A 26,989-nucleotide genomic window follows, 5' to 3' on the forward strand; every position below is an offset into this window, starting at 1 on the left:
TCACGTCGTTAGCGACGACCCTGTGATACAGCCACTGTCGGGAACCTCCTCTTGGCCAATGAGGCAAGTGAGCCCTGCTCAGCGGTCCCACGGCTAGGAGGCAGAAGGCTCCGGGGCGGACTCAGATTTGTCTGATGCCGAGGCTCAAACTCAAGCTTTCTGCTCACCCGAGCGAAGGAAGGGACAAGGCTTCGGGGGACAGTCTCCAGGGACCTTGATGAGGAACCAAAGGGTCCTGGGTGGGGTGGCCGCCCTGTGTCTCTCTCTGCCGTCTCCAGGTAGGTGATCTCACCGCACACGAGGCCCCACAGACATGGCAAGCAGCTCACGGAAACGTCTAGACCCGTAGCCCCCTCAACAGATGTCCTCCAACCAAGGAGCGGCACCTCTCACTCGGCTGACCTCCCTGGGTGGGTGAATTACCATCTTTATAGTCAGAGGAAACAATAAAGCTATTTTCAGCCTGGGAACAAAACGAATCCAATGGTAGATAAAACCCCAGAAGCTGGTGCTGGGAAGGCCCGTGCTGTCCTCCTGTCGGTTTCCTGTGTTTCCTCTGCCTGGGAGGGGCCGTGTCTACACCACAGGGGGTGGGGGTGTGCAGGCGGAGAGGGGAAGCGGCTGGGCTGTCTTCTGAGGTCGTGGCGGCTGTGCAGTCCCCATCGGCTCTGCAGAGGGCAGGTAGCGAGGTCCAGAAAGGGTGAACTCCCCGCCCTGGGACACACAGCCTGCGGGCTCTAGGGAGCCCTCCCCGCGGCCCCCCGCGATTGCTCCAGTGTTTTCTCGGCGCTTGGGAACAGATGGCTCCAATTCCCACCCACGGAAGCCAAACATTTTCCCTGGTTACCCTGCTAATGTGCTCACAAGCCTCCTCTTGTAAATAGAGAGTACAAAGGCTCCCGCGAACAGCGTGCCCGACCAGCGAATTCCGAGTCCACCGGAGAGCCCTCAGACCGAGCGCAGCAAGCCCCAGGTAAGGCCCGGATGTGGCGCAGGTGTGGCCCGGAGCCCCGGCCGCAAGCAGGGTACCGGCTCCAGGCGCAGACAGGCGCGGGGCTCCAGCCCTGCTTCCGCCCCTTCCACCGAGACCGGCTGGGAAAGCCCGGGCCAGCTTCTGGGGCTCCCCGGCATCCTCTCATCTGTGAAATGGGCGTGAGAGCGGCGGGACGCGAGACAGCGTGTAGGGGCTCTGCGAACCGGCCAGTGTCACTCTGCCCTCCCCGCACCCCCATGGACAAGATTCCACTTGTGAACAGCCCCTTTCACTTCTGGAGCCCCCCACCCCCACCCCAGGCACAGAGAGCAGCTTAGCTGTGTGACGCTGGCCAGATGCCTTTACCTCTCTGGGCTTCATCCTCACCTGTAAATCAGGCTGTCATGGCAGCTGGATACCCAGTGAGAGCTCCCGGTCCTCTCTATTTCACCTAAGTCCCGGGAGGCTTCCTGGAGGAGGGGACAGTGGCCCAGAGCCTTTGCAGACAAACGGATACTGATGGGGTAGAGGGGAGCTTGTAATGACCTATGCGCCCTCCAGGTAGAGGGAACTCTGTGAGTAAAGCTCGGAAAGGGGTTGCCTCCCTGCGGGGGAGGGGACACCACAGGAAGACTGGGTGTGGCTGGGGTGACAGGGAGGCAGCGGCATGGCCCAGGAGGGCAGGGGAGCCAAAGGTTTGGACCCGGCAGGGAGGGTGGCGTCCGTGCTCCCCGCAGCTCCCAGGGTCCCCAAGGTTCCCCCCGACACACACCTCACCCACAGCAGCCATAATGAACAGCTCTCCCTGCTCAACGCTCTGGGAGCCAGGCCAGGCAGTTTCTGTCATCCTGGCTCGCTTCCAGCGGCGGCAGCGCCGGGAGCCTTCATCGCAGACCGCTGGCCGACCTGGGGTGTCCTGAGTGCTGGAGACCCGGGAGCCCATTTACGGGCTTGGGGATCCCGGTCCTCGAGCCTGGTCAGGGGGTGCCACCCCTTTGAGCTCCAGGACTGGGATTGTAGGGGTCCCGGGGCATGGCATAACCCACGGGACAGACAGGGGTGGCCGAGGAGGGACGCGCGTCAGCCTGGCTTGGCTGTGTGACAGGAGCCTCCCCGCTCTGTCCTAGCTTCCCCCCCCACCAGAGTCTCGGTGAGAATCTGAGCAGAGCCTGGCCGCCGCTGCTGTCTCTACGGGGCCACCCCACACCCCCCGCATCCCACCCCGCTCAGCACCGCACGGGTATCTCTGCCCTCTCAGGAGAGAATGATGGGCTTTGCTTGTTTATTTGATTTGCCTTTTCTGCCCAGATGGCTGGGTCTCCTCTTCTCCCAAGCCTGATGTCACAGTCCTTGCACAGAGACAGGGGCCGTGGGCTGGGCCGACTCTGTGTCCTCGCTGGGGGACGACAGCCAAAGGCCTTCTCCTCTCTGGGGCCGGCGCCTGGGCAACTCCAGGGGCCTTTCTGTCCACGGTCAGAAATAGGTTTTGCCGCCGTGGTCCCTGGGGCCTCGGGTGCCTCCGTGATCCCGTGTCCCGGGGCCACTGTGACCATGAACCGCGGTGCATATGGGGCCGAGAGCCTCCCTCCCCGGGGGGAGCCCCACCTCACCACTCACCTGCGGGCTTCTCCACCTCTGAAAGGGTGCTCCCCGGGGCACCCCGGTCTGTGCAAGAATTAGAGATGACTTCAGCGAAGTCATCTTCGCCAAGCGGACATGGAGGAGCAGAGACCCCCGTCCCTCCCCGATCTGCTGAGCCTGGCCCCGCCAGGCACGTCCATAAACAGCAGCCCACGCACCGTGCCTCCCTCCGCCCTGGGGGGGGGGGCTCCCTCCCTGGCCACCCCGGCTGCGTCCTGGACAGGCCCCAGGCTCTTGGCTGCGAGTACCAGTGGACGGGAAGATTCTAATGGGCTTTAAGTTAATAAGTTGGGACTAAATCAGGTTTGAGCTCCGTAGGGAGCAGATGGCGCTGCTGCGGTGGCCCAAAACAGCCCCGCAGGAGCCGTGCCGGGCAGGCCGGGGCACCGCGAGGCTCTCTTAATTCTTCTCTCCCCTCCAACATTTTATTATGAACATTTCCAACATAAAGAAGATCCGCGAGAATGGGCCGAGAGCACCCATATGCTCGCTGTCTGTGTTTGCTCCGTTAGCTTTCTGGGACAGCTGCCCGTCCCCCCGCCCCCTCCCCCGCCAGCCACCAACCCATCTTGCTGTTTTTAAGACATTTCTAAGTCAGTGGCAGACAACTTCACTGCTAAACATGCTCGTCACTAGCTAGAGGTCGATATTTGGTTTGGGTTTGGGTTTTTGGGGGTTTTGGTTTATTGGTGGTTTTTGTTGTTGTTGTTGTTGTTTTGTTTTGTTTTGTTTTTTGGGTTTTTTTTGGTGGGAGTTTTTTTAGGCAGAATTTACCAACAGTGAAATGCGCAAATGTAATGGACACCAGATGAGTTTTGGCAGATGCACACACTGTGTACAGTGAGCTCTGCTGAGATAGAGAACATCGCTGTCACCCCAGGTAACCCCCCGTGCCCCCCCACGATTCCCGAGGGGTACCACCGTCTTCATTGCCTTAGAGCTGCGTTGCCTCGTCTAGAACTCCATATGAATGCGTGTGTGCCCTTCTGTGCCCGTGATGCCTTTCCACTCGCTGCAGCGCTCTTGAGATGCCTCCTAATTGTTGGGGTGTCAGTCATGTGATCCCTTTTATTGCTGAGAACTAAGCCACGGTCTGGAAGGACCACTGTCTAGGTACTCATCTCCTCTGGGGGATGCCTGGGCTGTGGCCAGGTTTTGGTGTGGACATGGCAAAATCTCCAAGGTGCCACTGTCCGGAGTAACGGACAGGGCTGAGCAACCCTCCAGGCTGGGCTCGAAACTTTTGGCGAGATGGGAAGGCTTCTGAGAATCATAACACTTGGACTCTCCTGGCTTAACTAGAAGTCTCCAAAAACCCTTAAGTGCCATGTCCCAGAGCCCCAAACAGAGAGAGAATGTCTCAGAACCATGTGCATGTGCAGCTTTTACCCACTGGAGGGTGTTATAATCTGATACACAGGAAGCCCATGAGGTTTTCAAGGAATCATATCAGCCTGGACTGAACAGAACTGAGGCAAACCCCTGCTGGTGGGGCCCGAGGCAGATCCCAGCACCACCTCTCCCGGCACCGAGTTGGCTGTGCCACAGGGGCCCAGATGACGGGACAGGCATGCCACAGGCTCCTCCTGCATGTCTGGCCACAGCCTGTCACCTGCTGCATGGTTGGGGCCTTTATTGGCTGCATTTTTCATCCTGGCAGATGGCTTTCCTCCAAGGGAGGGTTGCTTACAGAATTGAGAGGACAGACATCAACTAGCAGAGACCTCACTGGTATCAGAGAGGCCCGGGTGTCACTGGCAGTGACAGCAGGCCTGGCCCCGAGCCTTGCCCACCCTGGTGCCCCCAGCAGGGAGCCCCTTCCTGGTACTGCACAGAGCCCTCCAAAGTCAAGGATCCAAAGTCACAGGCTCAGCATGGACCTACCAGCCGGGGACCTTTCTGGGCCTCACACATAACCTGGGCGAGGTCGCTAATTGTCCCACGTCATAGGGGAGCCGGGAGATTTATTTATTTCTTTTTTTGAGATTTCTGTGTTTATTTGAGAGAGAGAAAGACAGAGAACACACGCAATGGAGAAGGGGAGAGGGAGACAGAGAGAGAATCTGTGCCCAGCACAGAACGCTTTGAGGGGCTCCATCTCCCGACCCTGAGATCAGGAACCCAGCTGAAATCAGGAGTCAGACGCTTAACCGACTGAGCCACCCGGGGAATCCCGGCCCCACTTCCTCCTTGACACCAAAGGTTCCTTCGTGCTCTGCAGAGCCCACAGCTGGATAGCACCCGAGGAAGTCTTCTAACCCAGCCAGCGATGGGGATGGCCCGCACCTCTCAGCTCTGAGACCTTCTCGGAGGCACCCACCCCTCCTACCACCGATGACCCTTGAGTCCCCACAATACAGCCTTGAACCCACACACACACCACCATCCTCTGCTCAGATCCTTTGGACACTGGGCGACATCAATCACAGGCTGGGACTTTGGCCCTAATCCAGACCCCAAAGGCTCTCCTGTTATTCCAGCCCCCGGCGGTCCCTCTGCCCCGAGTCTTCCCATCACTCGGTGCCGTCAGGAGGGGAGCACGGGAACCAGGCAGGGGAGGCAGATAAGATGTCTATCTCCGCATGTTTCATTTTCCATGAAAAAACATGTTTGCAGCAAAAAGCATGACAAATCGACCTGGGCTTGTAGAAATGGTGGAGAAACAGGAACATTCAGGAGCACAGGTCTGCAGTTGGCTACATTTCTTTCTAGTCACTTCTCCATGTGGAGGGAAGGTTCTGGTTGTGTAACTGTGTAACCCGCGTGTCCCACTTGAAAAAAGTGAAAGTTAGGGGCATGTGGCTCAGTCAGTTAAGGGTCTGACTCTTTTTTTTTTTTTTCAAAGATTTTTATTTATTTTTTCTAAGATTTTATTTATTTATTTGACAGACAGAGATCACAAGTAGGCAGAGAGGCAGGCAGAGAGAGAGAGGAGGAAGCAAGCTCTCCGCAGAGCAGACAGCCCGATGCGGGGCTCAATCCCAGGACCCTGGGATCAGGACCCGAGCCGAAGGCAGAGGCTTTAACCCACTGAGCCACCCAGGCACCCAAGGGTCTGACTCTTGATCTCAGCTCAGGTCTTGATCTCAGGGCTATGAGTTCAAGCCTCACATTGGGCTCCTCACATGTTGGCGCTTACTTAACAACAACAACAAAAAAAAAAATTCAAAGCTTACAAAAGGCTACAGAAAAATTTTAATTAACTTGAATTTAGATTTTTTTTAAAAGGCTACAGTGAAAATAACTGTCCCTTCTCTGACCCCAGCCCCCACAGTCTCCTTTCTCCAAAGCAATCACTGTTATCTGCCAACCTATCATCCTTCCAGAACAATCTGTGTGCAGGCAAGCACACCCGTGTATGCTCTCCCTCCCTTTGTAACACCATGTTTGGTTTTTTTAACGATTTTATTTATTTATTTGACAGAGAGAGATCACAAGTAGGCAGAGAGGCAGGCAGAGAGAGAGAGAGAGGAGGAAGCAGGCTCCCTGCTGAGCAGAGAGCTCTATGTGGGGCTCAGATCCCAGGACCATGGGATCATGACCTGAGCTGAAGGCAGAGGCTTTAACCCACTGAGCCACCCAGGTGTCCCAACACCATGGTTTTTCACACTGCCTTAGGATCTCCAGAGAAACAGAGCCCATAGGTTCTGGTTTAGGTTTTGTATAAGGCACGAGATCAGAATCCAATTATATTATATTATATTACATTATATTATATTATATTACATTACATTATATTATATTATATTATATTATAATCCATCTTTCTCTCACGGGTACATCAAGCTGCCTTTGTCAGCGCATGAATTTGGGTTGACTTCTGGAACTGCCTTCTGTCCCCTTGATTAGCTCAGGTGCGTATCTCAAGGTCTATCTCGAGACGTTTATCTCGACGCCTTCTCCTCCTCCTCCTCCTTCTTCTCCTGCAGTCTTTTCTGGGCTCATTCTTGCAAATTCATTTTCCCGTATGAATTCCAGAAGCAGTTTATCTAATTCCAAAGGAAGGACATCTTGCTGTTATTTTTACTAGGATGATGTTAGATCAGAGGATCGATTTAGAGAAATGACATGTTGGTCACACTTTGTAGTGTCTTCCTGCGCAAGAACAGGGCATGCCTTTCTGTTTGTTTATTTTCTTCTGGGTGCCTGGAAGAGGTATTTCTTTCTTTCTTTTTTTTTTTAAATGTCCTTTTGTAAGTTTTTCGTATGGGTATTGGACGTTTCTAATTAAAATTACTCTAGGGATAGGGGCTGCCTGGGTGGCTCAGTTGATTAAGCATCCGACTCTTGATTTCAGCTCAGTGATGATCTTGGGGTCGTGAGATCGAGACCCACATAAGGTTCTGTGCTCAGCAGAAAGTCTGTCTGAGAGTCTCCCTCTCCCTCTGTGCTCTCTTTCTTTCTCTCAAATAAACAAATCTTTCTTAAGAAAATAACCTTATTCCAGGGATTTTTATCTGTCGGGTTGGTGATGTCAAAGAATCTTCTTTCGTTTCCTTTCTCTGATTGTCTCTTGCGCCTCCTATGGGAGAGCTGCAGAAATCCCTCAAAAGATTTTCATCTTGGTCCCGTGGCTCTTACAGCTGTATAATCTTGTCACCTACAAAGAACAATCATTCAACTTCTCTTTTCCAATTTTTAAACGTCTTACTTATTTCTCTTGCTGAACGTTACCAGCGAGCACTGGGACGTGGGGGAGGGCCGAAGGGCAAAATACCAGAGTTATCCAAATCTTGCTTCTCGTGTTTCAAGACCTGGGTCTTTGACTTGCCATCCACATAAAAGCCTAATTCCCATTTCGTTAGGGTCCATAAATAATTAGGAATAGATATTGTCTTTAACCAAAGGCCAGCCAAATGTGGTATTTTACCCATTTCAGTGTCCGTATCCGTGACCGTGTGTTTTTTCTTTGACCTGTTCCTACGACGCGTGATGGCAAAAGCATTCTTTACACGAGATCATCCCTGCGTGTACCACGTGGTCGAGCCTGCTAAAGTCAGTAGTTTTTGTTAGCTACCATCTCATTGAGGATTTTATATGGCTATTCATAGGTGAGACAGGTCTGTTGTCTTCCTAGAGAAACCTGTCACGTTGAAGAAGCTCTTCTTTTTTTTTTTTTTTTTTTTTCCATGCTGTGGCTCCTTTTTTAAAACTTCAGTAAAATTCTGCAGTTCTGTGAACCTGCCCAACCAAGCCTGGGATTTCGAACAGAGGGGACAATCGATCTTCAACAGAATCCTCTAGGTCCTGTCTAGTAATTGTTCTAGGTAAATTCCTTTCTCTTCTGGGAACAGGTTGCCTGCTTGTGTTTATTTTCCTAAAATATCATTTTACCCATTTTTTAATTTTGTTTTTTTTTAAATATTTTTTCTTTCTTTCTTTAACAGAGAGAGAGATCACAAGTAGGCAGAGAGGCAGGCAGAGATAGGGGGAAGCAGGCTCACCGCTGAGCAGAAAGCCTGATGTGGGGCTCGATCCCAGGACCCTGAGATCATGACCTGAGCCGAAGGCAGAGGCTTAACCCACTGAGCCACCCAGGCACCCCGATTTTACCCATTTTTTAAAAACATGTTGTGGCCTAGATGCCAAGTGTCTTTTGGATTCCTTCCCATTCCCTGTTTCTGTGTTCCTAACCACTTTCCCCCCACCGGTTCCACGGTCCGGGGGTACCTCAGAATCGTACATCCCAGGGGCGACTTAGGACTCCTCAGTGTGGTTACACAGACGTCCACGGGCTCCCCTGGGTCTTTCAAATATAACGATCACATTGTCTGTCTGCACACGATGACTCTTCCTTTACCGACTCTCCTCGGGTAATGGGGCTGTATTTGCAAAGCTCCGCTGTTACAACACCCATCTTTGGGTACAAAGCCTTTTCTGTATTTAGAGTTATTTCCTTGGGCTAGATTTTCTGGATCAAAGGGTAAGCATGTTTTTTAGGCCAATTTACTTTCCAGAAGGGCTGTTGCAATTTGCACTCCCACCAGCGACCGAGGATTAAAAATCCAGGTCGGGTCATGCCTCTTCCTCCAGCTGAACCACTCTGGGGGGCTCCCACCCCTTCCCACTGACAGCAAGACCTCCCCTCGGGCTGGGTTTCTGCCCTGACCTCACCTCCCATCTTTCACCGGAAGGTTCTTCCTGATCTTCTTTCTGCTCTAGAATATAATGAGCCTTTTCTGGCTCCCAGACTTCGCCCTGGCCGTTCCCTGCGCCCAAAACATTCTTACCGCAAACCACCCCACAATGGGCTCCTTTCCGTCACTCTGTTCAGGTGTCACCTTCCCAGAATGGCTCTCCCTGACCACTAGGCAATGATGCCCACCCCAGTCCCCACAGTCACACACTAGGCCACCCTTCTGTCCTATTGTCTTGCTGGAATTGGATGCTGCCCAAAATGTCTATTTCTTTGTTGCCAGTGTCCCCCCTTAGACTGACACCCCCTGGGGGTGGAGACCCCCCCCACCAACCTGTCCCCGGTATCTAGGGCAGCGTCTCACACACACTGAATAATTTTTATTTACACCCAGGAGAGCTCCTCGGCATGGCTTCCTGCATAGGCCCTTTCAAAGTTCCAGACCCACCGAGGAAGCACGAGACTCGTTTACTTTAAAATCAGTCACTTGGGGCACCTGGGTGGCTCAGTCGATTAAACGTCTGCCTTTGGCTCAGGTCATGATCTCTGGGTCCTGGGATCGAGTCCCTCATCTGGCTCCCTGCTCAGCAGAGGGTCTGCTTTTCCCTCTCCCTCTGCCTGCCTCTCTGCTTGTGTTCTCTCTCTCTCTCAAAGAAATAAATAGATCAATCACTTTGATCAGCTGGCCATCTCCCCTGTTCAAACAACACGAGACATGTGCAGGGCTGAGGATCCAGACAGAAGTCAAGCAGGGGCTTACTCACAGGGGGCTGACGGTCTTCCAGAAGGGACGGGCAAGGCTTTGAGAAATGGTGCAGCTCTGGGCTGACTGCTGGGTGGCAGAAGTGGGTCTCACCCCAATAGGAGGACCAAATCTGCTGGGAAGCGAGGGGAGGCATCCAGGCAGGAGCCTGGTGGGGGCCTTAGCAGCCACTTCCTCTGACCCCGTCCTGGTGGGGGTAAGCTGGGATGGGCCTGATTCCCACAGACACAGTTCCCAGCCCCAGCGGGACCCAGGACCTGTCCACTTCTCACCTGGGTCCTGTTCTCACCTTGTGGTAGGACCCCTTTCCCTGCATGGACATCCCCCTCCATCACTGGCTCATGTCCTTTGCCAGCGACCCTGTGGGCTTCTCTCTGCAATGTCCCCTGAGCTTCCACAGCGTTTCTCTTAAACCACGTTACAGAAGAGTAAACTGAGGGTCCAACAGAAGTGGGTGAGCTGGGACCCTCAGCCCTGAGAGACCGTTAAAATTCCATCCACCTGGGAGAAAACCGAGACTCCCAAGCTGGGGGGAGGAGACACTGGGCAGGGGTGGGGACCATGCAAGGGAGAGGCACAGGGGTTGAGTCAACCCCTCGACCTGGCTGGAATTCGGGCACCTCACAGTCTCCAGCCCACGGACTCCTATTCATCCTTCAAAACTTTGAGTCCGGCCACCCGCGTGACCTGTTGTACCCACTAATCTGGGCACAGCAGGCCTGCCCCCTCCCCAGAGGACCCAGGGCAGGAGGAGGTGGGCATGGGAGTACTGGGCCTCCACACCCATGAGGGGAGGTGGTGGGCTAGATCAGTGGGGGTGACAGGCTACATACGACGTCCCCACCCCGGGGGTGGCCGGGTGCCACCACGCCCCTCCCTGGGGAATGGGGGCGATGACCTCAACCTTGGCCCCGCCCCCGCCTCTGCGGGCTCCCAAGGATGGGCAGGGTGGGGGCGGGGCTCCGCGCGGGGAGGGGGCGGGGAGGGCAGGGAGGGGGGGGCGGGCAGGCGGGGCTCTGCGGGGGGGGCGGGCCAGGGCGGAGCGCGGTAGCCCCCAGGGCGGAGCGCGGTAGCCCCCATCGCGCTCGCCGCTGCGGCTGCGCCCCCCGGACACGCTCGCTGACCCGGGCCGGGCGGACAGCGGACTCGGCGGAGGACAAGGGCTGCGCCGGGCCCGAAGCGCCGAGCGTGGGGCGCGGGCGCCCAGGGGTCCCGGCGCAGGGGCGGCGGGCACGGGCTGGGCTGGGCTGGGCGCGCCGAGGACCCCGGGGCCCGGCCGTGCCGAGGTAAGCGGTCACCGCGGAGGTGGCGGGCGGGGACGGGAATGGGCTGGGACGCGGAGACCTGTCGGAGCCTTTGTCTGCGGCGCGCGTGGCCCCACTCCGCGCCCCATCCCCCTCCGCGCCGACTCGGGGCAGCTGAGTCCCGGAGCGGGGGCACGTGGCTCCGGGGACCCCAAATCTCCCACCCCATCCCATCCTTGTTCTGGGAAGAGGGTACTCCTACCCTGCCTCATCGAGCATCTGGACTGGGCCAGCACCCCCCCCCCCCCCAGTCAGCCCATTTGAGAGCAAAAGACCCAGACCCAGGAGAGTGGCCAGTGGTCCTAGGCCATGCCCAGGTCTGAGAGTCACCTCCCTCCCTAGGCATGCCCAAAGGGTCCTTCCACCTGAAGTTCCTCCCTGGACCCCGTCCTCTGCCCGATCTCGATCTCGCCTCTTCTCCCAGCCGGCTCCCTCCTAGCTTTTGGAAAAGCCTCTGTAAGAGGCAGGGCCTGTGCCCAGGGGTCACCTCATGGTGGCCTGGGGAGTCTGTCTGTTGCCTAGGGGTGCAGGGCTGGGAACCAACTTTGTTGCTGATAGGGCCACACAGACAGAAGCAGCCTGGGGGACGCAGAGTGATGCCAGCCCTGGGACCCGCAGAAACCGAGGCCAGGGAGGAGGGGCTGGGTCTGGGTTGTGGGAGCTGCCGGCCAGAGCCTGTGGCCAGTGCCTTCACCTCTCCAGTGGCAACTGCAGGAAGGGGGCAGCCTGGGACCTTGAAACCCCCTTTTCTGCGGGCAGAACCAGCAGGGAGTAGTTGGGCAATGTGTGGGCTTGGCTGTGGGGGAGCAGCAAAGAAACTCAATGGGCCTAGGCACCGGGGCCCAGGGACATCCAAGGGTGTCCTGCTGGCTAGGGCTTGTGGCCCAGGATGAGTGTGAGGCCTAAAGAGGGCCAGCGGGCAGGCTTTCCAAATCGAATTCAGGTTCCTTGGCCCATCTAGGGGGACACGCTGTAGAGGAGTCAGCCTGGCCTGGCGGGCACATCTCAGTCACAGGTGAAATGGGGGTGCCAGAGCTGCTCAACCTGGCTGGGACTCTTAACGCGAGCTGCGTGACCTCTGGCCTTGGCTCTCTGTGCAAACTGGGGGCCCGTGAGCCTGGGTTTAATGATGGCTGGGGTCAGGAGCCCACTCAGGCCCACAGCAGTGCCCGGATTTTGACCCCCCAGCCACCCCCACCCCAATTCCCCAATTTGTGAAGTACTGGCTCACCTTCCTTGTCCACAACAGGGATGGAGGGAAACTGAGGCTTATGGGTGGACATGGAGGGGTCCTGGCAGGGTGGGGGGAGCAGGAAGGAGCCTGTGCACTATTGGATTTTTATTTTTTTAAGATTTCACTTATTTATTTGATACAGAGAGACAGAAGGCAAGCAGGGGGAGTGAGAGAGGGAGAAGGAGGCTTTCTGCCAAGCAGGGAGCCCGATGCGGGGCTCCATCCCAGGACCCTGGGGTCATGACCTGAGCTGAAGGCAGACAATTAATGACTGAGCCACCCAGGTGCCCCCAGTTTGGGATTTTTAAACCCACGTGCATGTCCTTACATTTTAACTAAAGAGGCACAGGAGAGGAGGAGGAATGGGCAGGGGTTAGAGCTCATCAGGCTCCAGGCCGTGGGTGTAGAGACTGAGGGGTCTGGGAGGGAGCGAGTTGGCCTAGGAGAGGTGGAGACGAGCCACCTCAGTGCTCCCCCCAATTCTGCCCCCAGCGAGGTCATGCCTAGAGGCCTGGGGCTGCCACAGGGGAAGCCAGAGCCCCCTGCCCACCGGAGGGGCCCAGAGCAGCACGTGGGGACAGCAGCTGAGGTTGGCATTATGGGCGGCAGCTGCCTGCCTCCCCGATGAGCCAGAGGGAGGAGTAGGGCCACCTCCGGGCTCGATGCTGAGCACGTCCGCCTTCCCGGGTGGCGTGGCCAGGCGCGGCCAGGGTGCTGCATCTTGGGAAGCTTTGCAGAACACGGGTCAGGGGTCCGGGGTTCGGGCATCCTCCGGGGCTGGGCTTATGCCCTGCGTGGACTGCGGTGGGGAGTCTTCCACTGCTGTAGACCACTGTCTGACGCTGGCTCCTTCCCCAGCCTTCCTGTCTGCCTGAGAGGCCAGGAACACAGGGCCCTGGAGCTCTGAGCCTCCTGTGGGGGGATCCTGCCCAAGGCCACGGTCATTCAAACCAGGCCCAGCTCTGTCCTAAATCCCACCTGGTACCCCCAGCTCCAGATGTGGCAGGAGATGCCAGGGCTGGGGGACACTCAGGAAAAGCACTGAGCCGACCGGGGGTTACGCCTGCCTCCCAGCCCCCAGACGGAGAACCCCGGACCCTCTTCTCTGTGCTCGTGGGTGTCCATCAGCCCAGGCAGTCCCCAGCTGGCAGAGCCAGCTTTGCAGGCAACTGCAAAGATTGGGGCAGTCCCAGCACGCGGGCTCCCTCGGGAAGTGGGCGCTCCGCACACGCTTGTAGTGGAGGTATCTAGGGGCCACGCTCAGGGCCCAAGGCTCTGGTGTTGTCTCTGTCTCGGATTCCCTGGGAGGAGCTTCAAGATCAATAGTTAAAAATCATTAGAAACACAAATTGCTGGGCTTGACTGGCCCAGTCGCTAGAGTGTGGGATCTCAGGGTTGAGAGCTCGGGGCCCATGCTGGGTGCACAGATTACTTTAAAAAAAATAAAATCTTTAAAAATGAAAAAAGAAAAACGGATAACTCTTTTAGGGGGAAAAAAACCCCCAAGACTCTCCCTGTCCCCAGCCCAGCCCCCAGTGGGGCTGTCTCTTCATCACGGTTGAATTAGCTGCCTTTCCTTTAAAGGCAAAGGTAGTAGACATGAAGCATGAGAAACTGAGGCGAGACAGGAGGAAGAACTTCCCGCCCCAGCACGGGGGAGCCACGGTGCTTCACAGTGTCCCGCGGGCCTGGGTCTGGGTTGGCACGGCCCCCCCTTACTGTCTGGGAGACTCGGGGGAGGGCACCCTCGAGGCTCGCGCTCTGCCCCCGGCTTCCTCCTCCGCCCCGTCTCTCGCCCTGTGCGCCACTGTGCCACCCACATGGGGCTCCCTGTCCCCGTGCCTCGAGATGGGAATGGCGTGTGGCCGCCAAGTTGCAGGGGCACGGCAGTGGCCGGGGTCCCCCGCGTTCCCTCAGCCCGTCTCCTCCCGCTCTGTGCAGCCCAGGCTGCCATGGGCTCCGTGGGCAGCCAGCGCCTCAAGGAGCCCAGCGTGGCGGGCACGCCGGAAAGGAGTGTGGTGATGAGCTTCAGCTTCGACAGCTGCCGGCCGGAGGAGGAGGGGACGGCGGGGACGACTCAGGGCCAGGGCGTCCCGGGCTTCACGGACTCTGGTAAGTTGGGGGAGGGTGGCAAGCTGGGATGGGCAGTGAGAACCCTCGCAGAGCCTTGGGGGGGGGGGTTCCTTAGCACAGGACATGGCGTCCATCAGGAGGGGTCTGCCGTGGGGACGATCAAGCTGATGTCTTTGTCGCTTTGGTCACCTTCACTGGCCTCCCTTCAGTGGAGATGGGTAAGGGCCTGAGGGGAGGGCCGAGGTGTGAAAACTTGATTTTTCGTCCTGGCTGTGTGACCTTGCACAAAGGCCTAAACCTCTCTGAGTGTCGGTTCTCTCACCTTGAGAACATGGGCCAGTTACCTCTGCAACCAGACTTGCTGGGTAGAGGGCCGCGTGCGGGGCTGATGCTGGACGGGTTTGGGTTCAGCTCCTTTCCTCTGGCAGCTTAGACACCTTGGGCAAGTTACCGTTGTCTGGGCTTTGGTTATGTCTTCTATGAAAGGGGAACCGTCCAGGAGCCATGTTCAGTGTAGCCCCAGAACATGGCTTAGGGCTGTCTCTGTGCTCATTTGGGGGCGTCTCTAGTTTATGCTGGCACAGTTGTAGGCTCGGGAATTGGGGCTTGTTCTCTGGTTCCTGCCCCTCTCTCTGCACGTGGGAAGCAGAGGTCCTACAGGCCAAGCCCTGAAGCGGGTTGCTCTCCAGTGCCTCGGCAGAGCCAGCTCTGGGCCCGTCCCCAAGGTGCCAGACGTCCCCTGGCCTGGCATGGCACTAGATAACCAGTGGCCATGGCCCTGGCAGCTGGTCTATGGGACCACAGAAGCAGATGGTGGCCATGGCAATGGTGGTTTTTTTTTTTTTTTTTAAGATTTTATTTATTTATTTGTCAGAGAGCGAGCGAGTGAGAGCGAGCATAGGCAGACAGAGTGGAAGGCAGAGTCAGAAGGAGAAGCAGGCTCCCTGCGGAGCAAGGAGCCCGATATGGGACTCGATCCCAGGACGCTGGGATCATGACCTGAGCTGAAGGCAGCTGCTTAACCAACTGAGCCACCCAGGCGTCCCAGCAATGGTGGTTTTAACTATAGTGGCCTTGGTGACAATCACTGGGTCACTCAGGGTTCAGCCAAAAAACAGAGCCATTAGGAGAGACATGGACAGTAGACAGAGTTGTATGAATGATCCAGGTGTAGATATATGTACCTGTGTATGGGTTTATTTCAGAACAGAAGCAACTACAGTGGAGCCTGGCCAAGTGGCCTGATGTCCATAAGGCAGCTGCTTCAGGAAACCTCAGGGGCCTGAGCTATTTGGGGTCTCAGCTCTGGGAAGACCTGAATGTCTTGCCTGATTAGGCCAGGCCCACCCAGGGCAATTTCCTTGTGATTAACTTAGAGTCCATTGGGGAGGGACTTTAATCCACAAAATCCCTTCCCAGCAGCAGCTCATTCAGCACCGGACTGAGCAACAACGGATTAGTTCAGCCTGCCAAGTGAACCCATTAAACTGACCCATCACAGCCCACCCCTTGCCCGGCTTGGCTCCCAAACACAGCTCTGTAACCATACTTAATCTCCAAATAAAGACACTTGACAGAGTCATACCGCTGCCCAAAGCAACACAGCTAAGCCCTCTACCACCCAAAACACGCCGACGCTTTCCCTGGAGGACGCCTCATTCCCGTCTCTCGCTTGACAGCCCATGATTCAAATACTGAAATTTTAATACAAGCACATCCTCTGTTAGCCCGTCAAGTGATGAAGTGGACAAAACCCTGGCTTTGGGTGAATACGCAGACACAGACAGACAGACGTATTCCTATCGAGGTCAGGGAGGTCACATGGTCATGGCTAGGGTTTATAACCGCCTTTCCCCACTGCCCAGTCCGTACCCTTTGCCGCAAGCTCCTCAGCCGGTAATGCTTCTTGGCCCAGTGGGGTGACCCAGACTTTCATTTCTAAAGGTTACAACCGGATTGTTCTGTGTTCCGTTGACTTCAGCCCCAGGGAGTGGAAGTCATAAGAGGTGCTGTGAGGAGTCTCTTGCTTTGCAGACGTGCTCCTGTTCTGTTCCATCCCTGACCTCCCCTTTGTAGTCAGGATGAACCGCCCCAGCCAGGACGCCAGACCTCTTCTCTGCCTGTGGCCGGTGGCCGTTTGGCTTCCCGGTCAATGGCACTGGCATGTCTCCACTCAGAAGTGTTTCTCCCTTGGGAACCTGGACCCTGCCTTGGGGCCAGCCGCCTCGGGGCACAGGGGTGGGAGGCGGCCGCGTTGCTAGCGGGTCTCTGAAGGTTCTCGAGGGCAGTCCAATTCCCGCGTCCATGTGTGCGCTCCCTGGACACCCAAGTGCTGATGGGAGGACTCAGCCCATGAAAGCACAGACAGCATCCTGGGGTGTCTCACCTTGGCTGAGTCTTCCAACGGCCCTTCTGCCGCATTGGTGATGGCCGTGGGGGGTTGCCGGGACAGCTCTGACAGTGAAGGGGGACGGGGTAGCCACATGCCGGTGGATAGGGCGGCCATGACCGTGGTGGTTATAGGGATGGCGGTGCTACAGTAGACTCTGGTCCTGGCACAGTGGCCAGGGCTTCGAGGGGTCCGTCCCCCTCTTACCAGCTGCCTCTGGCTTCAGCGGTCGATGAGCCGGTGCCTGACGACGGCTACCACGCCATCTACTTCGCGATGCTGCTGGCCGGCGTGGGCTTCCTGCTCCCCTACAATAGCTTCATCACCGATGTGGACTACCTGCACCACAAGTACCCAGGTGGGTCCCCCGAGCCCCACCCTGCCCCGCCCCAGCCACAGGCCGGCCGCCACCCTCCCAAACCAGCCACCACCCTCCCAAAACTCTGCTTGGGGAGCCTGTGTCACCGAGTGACTCGGGGCAGCCACTCCCCATCTCTGGGCCGTCAGCCACTTTCAGGCACCTGGCGAGGAGGGGTGTGGAGAGCGGGGCTCCCCCTGAGCATCTGCTGCTGGCTGCCCCTCCCCCCACAGGGACCTCGATCGTGTTCGACATGAGCCTCACCTACATCCTGGTGGCTCTGGCAGCCGTGCTCCTGAACAACGTGCTGGTGGAGAGACTGAGCCTGCACACGAGGATCACTGCAGGTACGCTGCCTGCACACTTGGCCGGCCGCTCCCCTCCCCAGGGTCCCAGAGACTCAGTCTCCCCGTGTGTGAAGTGGGCACGCCTCCTAGGAATGTTACAGGGGTCAGCATGTGAAAATAGGGTCCAGGCTTTTGTGTACCCCGACACCGTGCCATGGGGCCCTGCCTGCTCTTCCCCGTTCCTTATCCTCTTCGTGGCAACATCCCGCTTCAAGGCCCGGCTCAAATGGTGCCTCCTCCAGGAAGCCTTCCAGGCACTTGTAAAATGTCCTCAGCCCTCTCAGTATTGAGAAAGGCAGACAGAGAGGGCACTTCTGCGTGGGCTCTGCAGGAAGGATGGCACGAGGGGAGACCCCAGCCCAGTGCCCACCGCCCACCTCTCTGGCCTCTCCCCCTAGGCTACCTCTTGGCCTTGGGCCCCCTCCTCTTTATCAGCATCTGTGACGTCTGGCTACAGCTCTTCTCTCATGACCAAGCTTACGCCATCAACCTGGCCGCTGTGGGCACTGTGGCCTTAGGCTGCACAGGTAGGAACCTGGGCCGGGGTGTGGGCAGGGCTGGGGGGGGCAGTGGTGCTTCCAAGTACCCTGCGCTTCCAGAACCATCCTGACTTGCCACCATGCCACAAACTATTTCAAGCCTACGGAAAGCTTGCAAAATCCCCATAGACCTTTCACGTCAGCTTGCCCGTGGCTGACGTCTTGTCACGCAGGCTTTTTCTCTGTCCCCTGTCACACCCATAGATACATATACGTTTCACCCCTGAATACATATACATATAAAATCATCTGTGTTTTCACCTTACACCATGTGGGAGTTGCCTAGATACTAACGGTCGAGGGTGTATTTTCTAGAAGGTAAGATATTTTTCCATTGCCACGTGACGGCAGCCTGAGTCGGGAAACGTGACACTGCACAGCGCTGTTCTCTGTGACCGGTGTCCATGCATCACCTGTCGTCTTGATAGCACCCTTTATAAGCGTTCTGTTTCTGACCCAGGATCTGATCCAGGATCACGCCGTGTTCACGGTCATGTCTTTAATCCCTTTTAATCCCACATGGTCCTTGGCCTTCTTCTTTGATGGCGGTGATGCTCGGAAAGGTCCTGGCCAGTTGCCTTGTATCCCTTCCACGCTCTTCGAGCAGAAAGAAATAGGTTGCCTGCTATGAGCCTGTGGAAGAATTTGGGTGACTGTCTGTGTTTTTCAGTGAAGTCAGGGCTCCGGGAAACAGTGTCCTCAGGTCCGTTTCGTTCTGTTCTGTTTTGTTAAAAAGCAGATGCCTGGAAAGAACAGGTGATCCTAGTTTTCCTAGTTTGACCTTTCCGGTCTGTCCATGTACACCACGGATTCGCTAACCTGTAGGGTCTGAGCCCAGGCGTCTTAACCCCCAAGATGCCGCTGAATGTCTAAAAGCTTGTTGGTTAGCATGAGAACAGGGAGGCCATGGCAACACCAATCTCCATGGCTTCCTAGAACAAGACTTATTTCTGGTTCTGGCTGCGTGTCCCAACATGTGGACGGAGGCGAGGCTCCACATGGTCGCTGGGAACCGGGCCACTGTGGTCTCCGTCTGTCACACGGGGCCTCTTCGGTCACTGCCGCTAGGGGAAGGAAAATGCAGAAGTCCACGGGAGCTTTTCTCTGCCTCGGCCAAATGTGATGCATGTTGCTTCTGCGCGTGTATCATTGGCCAGAACTAGTCATGGAGCCGGCCCGTGGCCCCTGGCACGTGCTGTTTGGTGGGAGGGGTGGGTGGAGCCCACCTACAGGTGATGGTGGCATCTCACAGTTGCTTCTCTGTTTCTCCCCCCAAGTGCAGCAATCCAGCTTCTATGGGTACACAGGGATGCTGCCCAAGAGATACACCCAGGGCGTGATGACCGGGGAGAGTGAGTATCTGCAGCCCCCCCAGGAGGAACCCCCAGTGAGGGGCCACGCTCCGAGCAGGGGACGGGGACCACCATGTCCTCCTGCCTGGCGGGTGGGGGCAGGGACTCCAGGCAGGAAGGGAACAGCTGTGACACGTGCACCTCTGCACCGGGGTGCGTACCTTTGTGATCTGCTCCGAGCAGGGCGGGGTCTAGAGGGGCTCGGCGTGCTGGTGCGGCTGGGTGTTCTGTGTGTCTGTGTGTCTGTGTGTGCGTGTATGCGGGGGCGGGGGGGGGGGGGTGAGCCTGTCCAGACTACGCTGTTTTCTAGACCCACACACTGAGCCCTGCCCGGCACCCCCACTCGGCTTCTCAGACTCACTGTCCCAAGCCCCCATCTCCAGTCCACCTGCCCCTGCTCAGCAAATGACACCCCCAAACCCGAAGCCTACCCACCACCCTTAGACTTGCCCTCCAGGCTGATCCCTGCACTCCAGCCTGGGGCAGGGTGGCCGTTCCCCTCTGGCCCTGCCACCCCCACCCACGTATCAGGGCCCCTTTGCAGCACCTCCCTCCAGATGTTCTCAGGCTCTTTCCGTGCGGGGCGGGGCCAGGGCCCGCAGTGTGGTCCAGGCAGAAAGCTGTCTTCGGGATACTTTGCACCCCCTACCATGTGGGGAGGTTGCTCAGATGCCCCCAGGGCTCCAAGCCTTACGTCTGTGGAATTTGGTTCCAGGAAGGCCCGGGGCAGGCGGATCACTTCTGTGTGTTTTGTCATGGAGGTGAGCGAGGCGGCTGTCGAGTGGTGATTTGAGGTGGCTTACGAGCCCAGGAACCCCACACCCTGGAAGCAGCCCACAGTGGTCATGGCCTGCTTCTGCCAGACGCTGCCTCGTGGCTCACGGTCACACCCCACACCCACATCCTGCCTGCCAAGACCCCACTGCCCTCCCTCGTGATCTCGAGACCACACCCACACCTGTCAGCTCCCGGCACGTGAACAAGGACCACTCGTGCCAGCCCCTGCCGGGGCCGCCCCCCCCCCCGAGCCTCTGCCTGCCCCCCAATCCTGCTGGGGGCTCCCCCTACCTTCCCCTAACCCCCATACTGCTGGGGGCTCCCCCCAAGCCTCTGCCTGCCCCCCATCCTTCTGGGGACTCCCCTCTAGCCTCTGCCTGCTTTTCCATCCTGCATAGATGTTGGCATTTTTATGCGACTTATTTACAGCACCCGCCCCCCATTGAGTGTTGAGGAGGTAGGACCCCTTTCCCCCTGCCCTACTGTGTCCCCAGGGCTGGATGGTGCCAGGTACACAGCAGGTGCTGTATAAATGCTCTTGGGGTGTGTGTTTGAGCAGGCCACAGTGCCAGGGAAGAGTCGTCTGAGCAGGCGCATTCTGTGAACAGCTCCCTGCGTGCCTGGGGCCTGGGCCTGGGCTGGGGCAGGTGCTGGGCTGTGGCCAGGGGGGGATGGGGCCGGGTTGGGGCAGGGGGGCTTTAAGTGGACTTTGGGGCCCAGGCCCAGCGCGCATGCTCCCCACCCAGGCACAGCAGGTGTGATGGCATCCCTCAGCCGCATCCTCACCAAGCTGCTGCTGCCGGACGAGCGGGCCAGCACGCTCATCTTCTTCCTGGTGTCCGCCGGCCTGGAGCTGCTCTGCTTCCTGCTGCACCTGCTGGTGCGGCGCAGCCGGTTCGTGCTCTACCACACGGCGCGGCCCCGCGACAGCCGCCCAGGCCGCAGAGCTGGCTACCGCGTGCACCACGACGTCGCCGCGGGGGACGTCCACTTCGTGAGTGTGCTGGGCGCTGCCGCTGCCAGGTCCCGCCAGGCCCCCTGAGGCCAGGCTGGGGTCTCGGGCTCCTTCCCGCGGCCCTCCTCCCGTCTGCGGACCCGAGTCCCGGCGGGCACAAGCCTTGCGGAGCCGTCCTGCGGGTTAGGGCGCCCTCTAGTGGTGACAGGGCTGCATGGCCCCGGAGAGCCCACGGTGGGTGCCCATAGGAGGGTGCCAGGAGGGTCGCGTGGGGGGTTGGGGGGCAGCATCCCTGCTGGGGTGGGGAGGGGGCCCTCTCCACTCCATGGTGTCCTCAGCAGCGAAGTCCTTGCAGACGGGGGGAGGGGCTGTAAGGTGTCCCAGTGCTGGCACATACGGGGCCCCTCAGTGGCCAGGGAGGTTCCCCAAGAAGTGGCCTCTGGTCTGAAACCTGACCTGTGCGGTGGGTAGCTGTGAAGATCCACAGGAAAGGCATTGGGGGCCAAGGGAAAAGCCAGGGCAGATACTTGGGGGGCTGGAGACCCCTCATCTCCCATAGCCCACCGGGCTCCATCCTCCCTCTAGGAGCACCAAGGCCCAGGCCTGGTCAATGGCGGGTCCCCAAAGGATAGCCCGGCCCACGAGGTGACCAGCGGGGGTGCCTACACGCGCTTCGACATGCCTCAGCCCAGAGTGACACGGAGCTGGCCCTCCTTCCAAGGTGGGGGCAGGGGATGGGGTGTTGGGGCTGTCCTCTGGACGTTGCCGGGGGCGCCCCCTGACCCCCGGCCCCCCGCCCACAGCCCTGCTGCTGCACCGCTACGCTGTGGCCCGCGCCATCTGGGCCGACATGCTCTCCATCGCCGTGACCTACTTCATCACGCTGTGCCTATTCCCGGGACTCGAGTCTGAGGTTCGCCACTGCGTCCTGGGCGAGTGGCTGCCCATCCTCATCATGGCTGTGTTTAACCTCTCCGACTTCGTGGGCAAGGCAGGTTTGCAGCCCCTCCCGTGCCCCTGGGATAGGAAAGGGCACCGCGGGGTTGAGGTAGCAGAGCCTGGGGCCCTGTGGGGAGGGTCCTCGAGGAGGGGCAGGCCCTGAGCTGAGGACACCTGAGCTCCCGAGTGGGGAGAGGAGCAGCCAAGCTAAGACGCCCCCAGACGGCGTACCCCACCCGCCCCACAGGTGGCCCTAGTGACTCTGCAGGGCAGCAACACGCTGTCGGTACCCACAAAGGCTGGGGCCGACCTCATTTTGTGTCTGCACTCCCTAGCTAAGGGGCCTCCACAGACAGCACAGAAAGTACTACCAGGGAGCAGGTCCCAAGGGGCCAGGAAAACGTGGGCACAGCTCCCTGAACTACAAGCGAAGGGCAGGGTTAGACGTCAGGTTTAGGGTAAGCTCAAGATTGTCATCTCCAGGGCAGGCCTGATGTGGGCCTTCTTCTGGTGAAGGAACATGAGGCTCAGAGAGATAAAGCCCTTTGCTGGAGGTCACACAGCAGCGCGGTCCGAGAAAGGAATCTGGTTCACGAGGGAGCAAGGCTGAGTTAGTGAGCTTGACCCCTAATCCGGCTACTTCCTGCTCCGCAAACTGTTGCAGGCGCACCAGACCCTCAGGGCCTCGTTTCTCAGGCAGGGTCAGGAGCCTGGAGGTCTGCACCCTGGGAAGGTGCGGGGGACACGGGGGGGGGGGGAACCCATGCAGTGCTCAGACGGAAGCAGAGTGTAGCAAGGACTGTGCGTTGCTGTAACAAGGGATTTGATGGACTGAGTGGTCACAGCTGACAGAGAACAGGGACACATGGGAGCACCCAGGGACAGGGACCGGGTCTGGGGGCCGCAGTAGGGAGGGGCAGTGGGCTCCGGAGAGACCGTGAACGTGCCCGGCTCCCCACAGATCCTGGCGGCTCTGCCCGTGGACTGGCGGGGCCCCCACCTGCTGGCCTGCTCCTGCCTGCGCGTGGCCTTTATCCCCCTCTTCATCCTGTGCGTCTACCCCAGCGGCGCGCCTACCCTGCGCCACCCGGCCTGGCCCTGCGTCTTCTCTCTGCTCATGGGTGTCAGCAGCGGCTACTTTGGCAGCGTGCCCATGATCCTGGCGGCGGGCAAAGTGAGCCCCAAGCAGCGCGAGCTGGCAGGTAAGGCAGGGAAACGGAGGCCCACGGAAACCAAGGCCAGGTAGCCAACAGGTGCGTCAGGGTTCCAAGGTCAAGTCGAGCTCAGGGAGCTCAGAGGGGCGGAACGTGCATCAGTCACTTATTCCTCTGGGCATCGCACAACTACTCTTGAGTCCTGACTGGGTCGGGCCCGATTCCAGGCACCGGGGACCTGGGGCAGTGATCCCTGTGCTTGTGGGGCTGACGGTCTCAAGGTGACGCGTGACAGTACATGCAGCGTGATGAGTGGTGGACAGAAGCATGACAGAGAAAAGCCAAGCAGAGCAAAGGGATTGGGGGGGGCTGTCGGGCTGGCGAATTTAAAATGTAAGCGGGGCAGTCAGGGAAGGCCTCCCCGGGGAGGTGAGTTTTGAGCAAAGAGCTGGAGGAAGTGGGGAGGGAGCCAGCCGTGGGGCAATGCGAGGGAACAGCCCATCCCACGGTTGGAGGGAACAGCAGGGGTGGGGTGGGAGGGAGGAGGGAGGGTAAGCTCGTCCAGACCATAGGGGACAGGGGCTCTGAGAGGGCGGGTGCCACGTCTTTGCAAGAAAGTGGCAGGTGTTGGATCGGTTTTGATGGTAGAGCCCACAGGGCCGGCTGGTGGGTTGGGAGAGCAGACGTGACACAGGAAGCGGGGGTCAAGAGGGGGTCCCCAGGCTGGGGCTGTTCCAGGATCGCCGCCCACTGAGATGGAAGGGAAGGGGGGTTGAGGGCACGCGGTCCTGCAGTGGTGTTCTGGGCACGGTGGTTCGAGAAGCTCTTAGACATCCTGGATTGTCCATGACGAGGAGGGATGTGGAGTTGGTGGGGGGGCAGGAGACAAGTAAAGCAGCAGGGCCTGGGGACCCCGTGAATCCACTGGGGCCTAACGGTCCCCGGCTGGCCGCCTGCTCCACGCCCAAGGAGCTGCAGCATGGACTCGGGGCCGCCGGGCTGGTCCTCTAGCGCCCTCCCCTGCCCGCCACCTCAGGTCCGGTGTCGTCCGCAGGGAACACCATGACCGTGTCCTACATGACGGGGCTGACGCTGGGCTCGGCGGTGGCCTACTGCACCTACAGCCTCACCCGGGACACTCCCAGCAGCTGTCTCCGCACGTCCGCCAACTTCTCCTTCCCCTCCGGCCTCTGAACCAGGCCTGGGCACACCCCCCCCCCTGCACCCCAGCCCCTGACCCGAGGCCCGAGGCCCCCTCCCACCCCCCTGCCTACAGTGCCTGCGGGACCCCGGCCTCCTCCGGTGACAGTCACGCCCGTCACTCCGGCCCCAGGGTTCTGCTGAGCCATCGGCCACCCCAGGCCACCCAGCACTGTGCTCCCTGTTCTGTCTCACATCTGCCCTTCCCCGTGTGTGTGTGCAGTGCCTCCTGGGGTCGCGGCCATCCCCGGCCTGGAGAGCAGACCACCCCACCCGTGGCCCCCCGACCCCAGCCCTCCTGTACCAGGGAGCCCTCATGGACAGAAGAGGTCCTCAAGGAGAGGGGCTCCCCACTCCCCCCCATTCCCAAACACTGGTTCTCCCAAGCAAAATCCATTTGCCATGAAGGAACAGTAGCCTTGGGTCCTGGTGGCCTCAGACCATGGTCTCCACTGGCCTCTCCACGACCACAGCTTCTGCACTGGCCTGGGTGCCCCCTCCCCCTGCTGCCGTGCACCCGGGCGCCCATCTGATGCCACCGGCCTGGCGGTCTGCACCTGCCTGGGGACCCCCACCGCATCTCTGGCTGCTCCACCCTCTGCTACAAGGGACACACTCCGGCGGAAGTCCTGGCCTGCGTCAGTCCTTGACCTTCATTCAGCGAGGCCCGAGGAGGGACGTGAGTCCCTGTGCCGAGGGAGGGGTGTGGGGTCCCTGCCCAGCCAGGACCCTCAAACTGAGGGAATCCTAGAGCGTTTTGCCAAAGACAGGCTTTTCCAGGGGAGGAGAGCCTGCCCTGCCATGCCCATGGCACCCCTGTGAGCACCCGCCCCTGTGTCCTGTCCCCCGTCTGTCCACTAACTGTACCGCACTGGCCATTAAAAGATGAAGGCAGAGACCTGCTCAGCTGCGGCCTCTGAGTAGCATCTGTGCGGGTGGGGGCTGTCCCCGCCACCTCGTTCACTGGGGGTTGGGGAAGGGGTCCTGGCGGGATGGGGCCACCCACATGGCTGGGCCCTCAGTTTTCCCATCTGCCAAGTGGCCTTGTCCGTACCCAGGCCTGAAGTTCCTAGGCGGGGGGCAGGGGTGAACCAGTCCTTGTAGCGGGAGGATCTCCACGCACCAGCCAGGCGGTGGACAGTGGCGTGGGCACTGGAAGCATCTGGGGTGCGTAGGGCACCTTGGTGCTCCTTTGGCTCTCGGGTCAGGGAGAAGGGCTGCACCCCATGCTTTTGAACAGGGAAAAAGACAAAAGGCAGGGGGAGCTTGCCCCCTGCCCACAGGGATGGAGCTAGGACTGGAGGCTGAGGGTGCTGGGCTCCAGTCTTGCTCATGCTGCTGATTCGTGGGATACGAACAACTTTCTGTATGGTTTGGTGTCTTAGTTTCCCCAAGCAGTGGTGTTGGTCCACTTTTTGGTGTTGAGTCCCTTGGAAAAGGGTTACACAGAGGGGCTGGCCATCAGAGGGGCTGTGGTCCAGGCCTGCAGCTTCGGGGACCCACCCACCGGGACCCCCTGGGCAGGTTATCACCGCCCCCTCCACCCCACTCCACCAGATGGGCGCCCTGGGCAGCCATGGGAGCCAAGACCTGAAGGCAATATCGCAAGGGGCCACCAGGTGGCGCCAGCACACTGCTCCAGGTGGGTGTGGCCGCCAGGGAGCCGGTGACTTGGTTTCTCTGATCAAAAGGCCCACCAGGGTCCTTCCCTTGGCAGGTCGCTGGGCAAGTACCTGTGGGGTCAGCTTGAGAGCTGACAGGGCAGGAGGGGGGGTGGCAGCACTAGGAGCAGGGCCCAGCCTCCCCCAACCCTGCAGGGGTGCGTTCCACATCCCCACCCAGGATCCCTGAAACCACTGCACTTGGCCTTGTTCTGGGGTCTGCAGATGTGGGCGTGGCTGGGAGCGCAAGACCTCCAGCTTCGGACTGGACAAGAGTGCTTTTGGCACCAATGGTGCTGTCCCCTATTTCAGCCACCCAGCATGGCCACTTCTGGCTTTTGATGTGGCCAGGGCCATTGAGAAACCCCTTCATTTCCCTTCACTGACGGGAGCTTGGGTGTAAACAGCCCCGCATGAGGGGGGCACCCCGCCCCCCGCGCCCCCATCCTGGCCCTGGAAAGTTAGAGGGTACCCCCCCCAGACCCGAAATGAACCACTCCAGACAACAGCAGTTCTCCGATTATAGCTTTTTCTCTTTTGTTTTCTTTTTTTATGAAAAAGATCACACAGAATTCGCCAACAAAATTCCAAAAGAAACTTAAAAAAAAAAAAAAAAAAAAAAAAGGAAAACAGTCCCCCAAAAAACAAAACCGAAGTCTGGCTTTTCCTTCCCTTAAGATTGTCTGGACGAGGCCTCCCGTCCCCCTGGAAGGCGCAGGGGCTGGTAAGTGCTCTCGGGGCCGAGCGGGGGGAGCAGGGCCGCTGCGCCCGGCCGGCCCCCTCTCCCTCCCTCCGCCTCTGCTCTCCCTAACTGCTTCTCTGTTCTGGGGACGAGTACAGTACACCTGGGCCGGGTGGGGGGCGGGGTGGGTGTGCTCAGGACAAAGGAGGCCCGTGAAGCTGGGTGCTAGACACTCACAATCTAATAGGAAACAAAAAATAATATTCTGCACGTCAGAATGTGTTCGCTTTTTTTATAATTTCATAGCTATTTTTTCACAGTTTTAAAAAGTTTATATTTATATATATTTATATATATTTATCTTTATATATATAATTAAAAAGTTGACTCCATTTAAAGGCGTATGATACAGGGGCGGGGAGAGTCTCTTGTCTTGGTACAATAGAACTGTACAGGTTAGAGAGCTGCCGCTCCCTCCAGGCGGCCGGGGCCGGGGCTTCAGCACCATTGGG

The 26,989-nt window shown here is 58.6% G+C and overlaps 1 protein-coding gene across 3 annotated transcripts; it reads left to right on the plus strand.

Annotated features, from left to right (window-relative positions):
* On the plus strand, positions 1-25,049 carry SLC29A4 (solute carrier family 29 member 4). Of its 3 annotated transcripts, XM_059414345.1 has the most exons (12): positions 1-278; positions 885-973; positions 13,993-14,163; positions 16,740-16,871; positions 17,105-17,218; positions 17,617-17,745; positions 19,035-19,109; positions 20,633-20,880; positions 21,427-21,562; positions 21,645-21,832; positions 22,742-22,982; positions 23,989-25,049. In XM_059414345.1, exons 3-12 carry the CDS (start codon positions 14,004-14,006, stop codon positions 24,126-24,128), a joined length of 1,563 nt encoding a protein of 520 aa, XP_059270328.1. In that variant the 5' UTR covers positions 1-278; positions 885-973; positions 13,993-14,003; the 3' UTR covers positions 24,129-25,049. The 3 variants fall into 3 exon arrangements, with proteins under 3 accessions (XP_059270328.1, XP_059270329.1, XP_059270330.1); XM_059414346.1 differs by lacking the exons at positions 1-278; positions 885-973 and adding an exon at positions 10,741-10,799; XM_059414347.1 differs by lacking the exons at positions 1-278; positions 885-973 and having other exon boundaries at positions 14,111-14,163; positions 16,724-16,871.
* The last annotated feature ends 1,940 nt before the right edge of the window (positions 25,050-26,989 follow it).

The sequence above is a fragment of the Mustela nigripes genome, chromosome 11, assembly GCF_022355385.1.
Source record: "Mustela nigripes isolate SB6536 chromosome 11, MUSNIG.SB6536, whole genome shotgun sequence".
NCBI classification, from domain to species: domain Eukaryota; kingdom Metazoa; phylum Chordata; class Mammalia; order Carnivora; family Mustelidae; genus Mustela; species Mustela nigripes.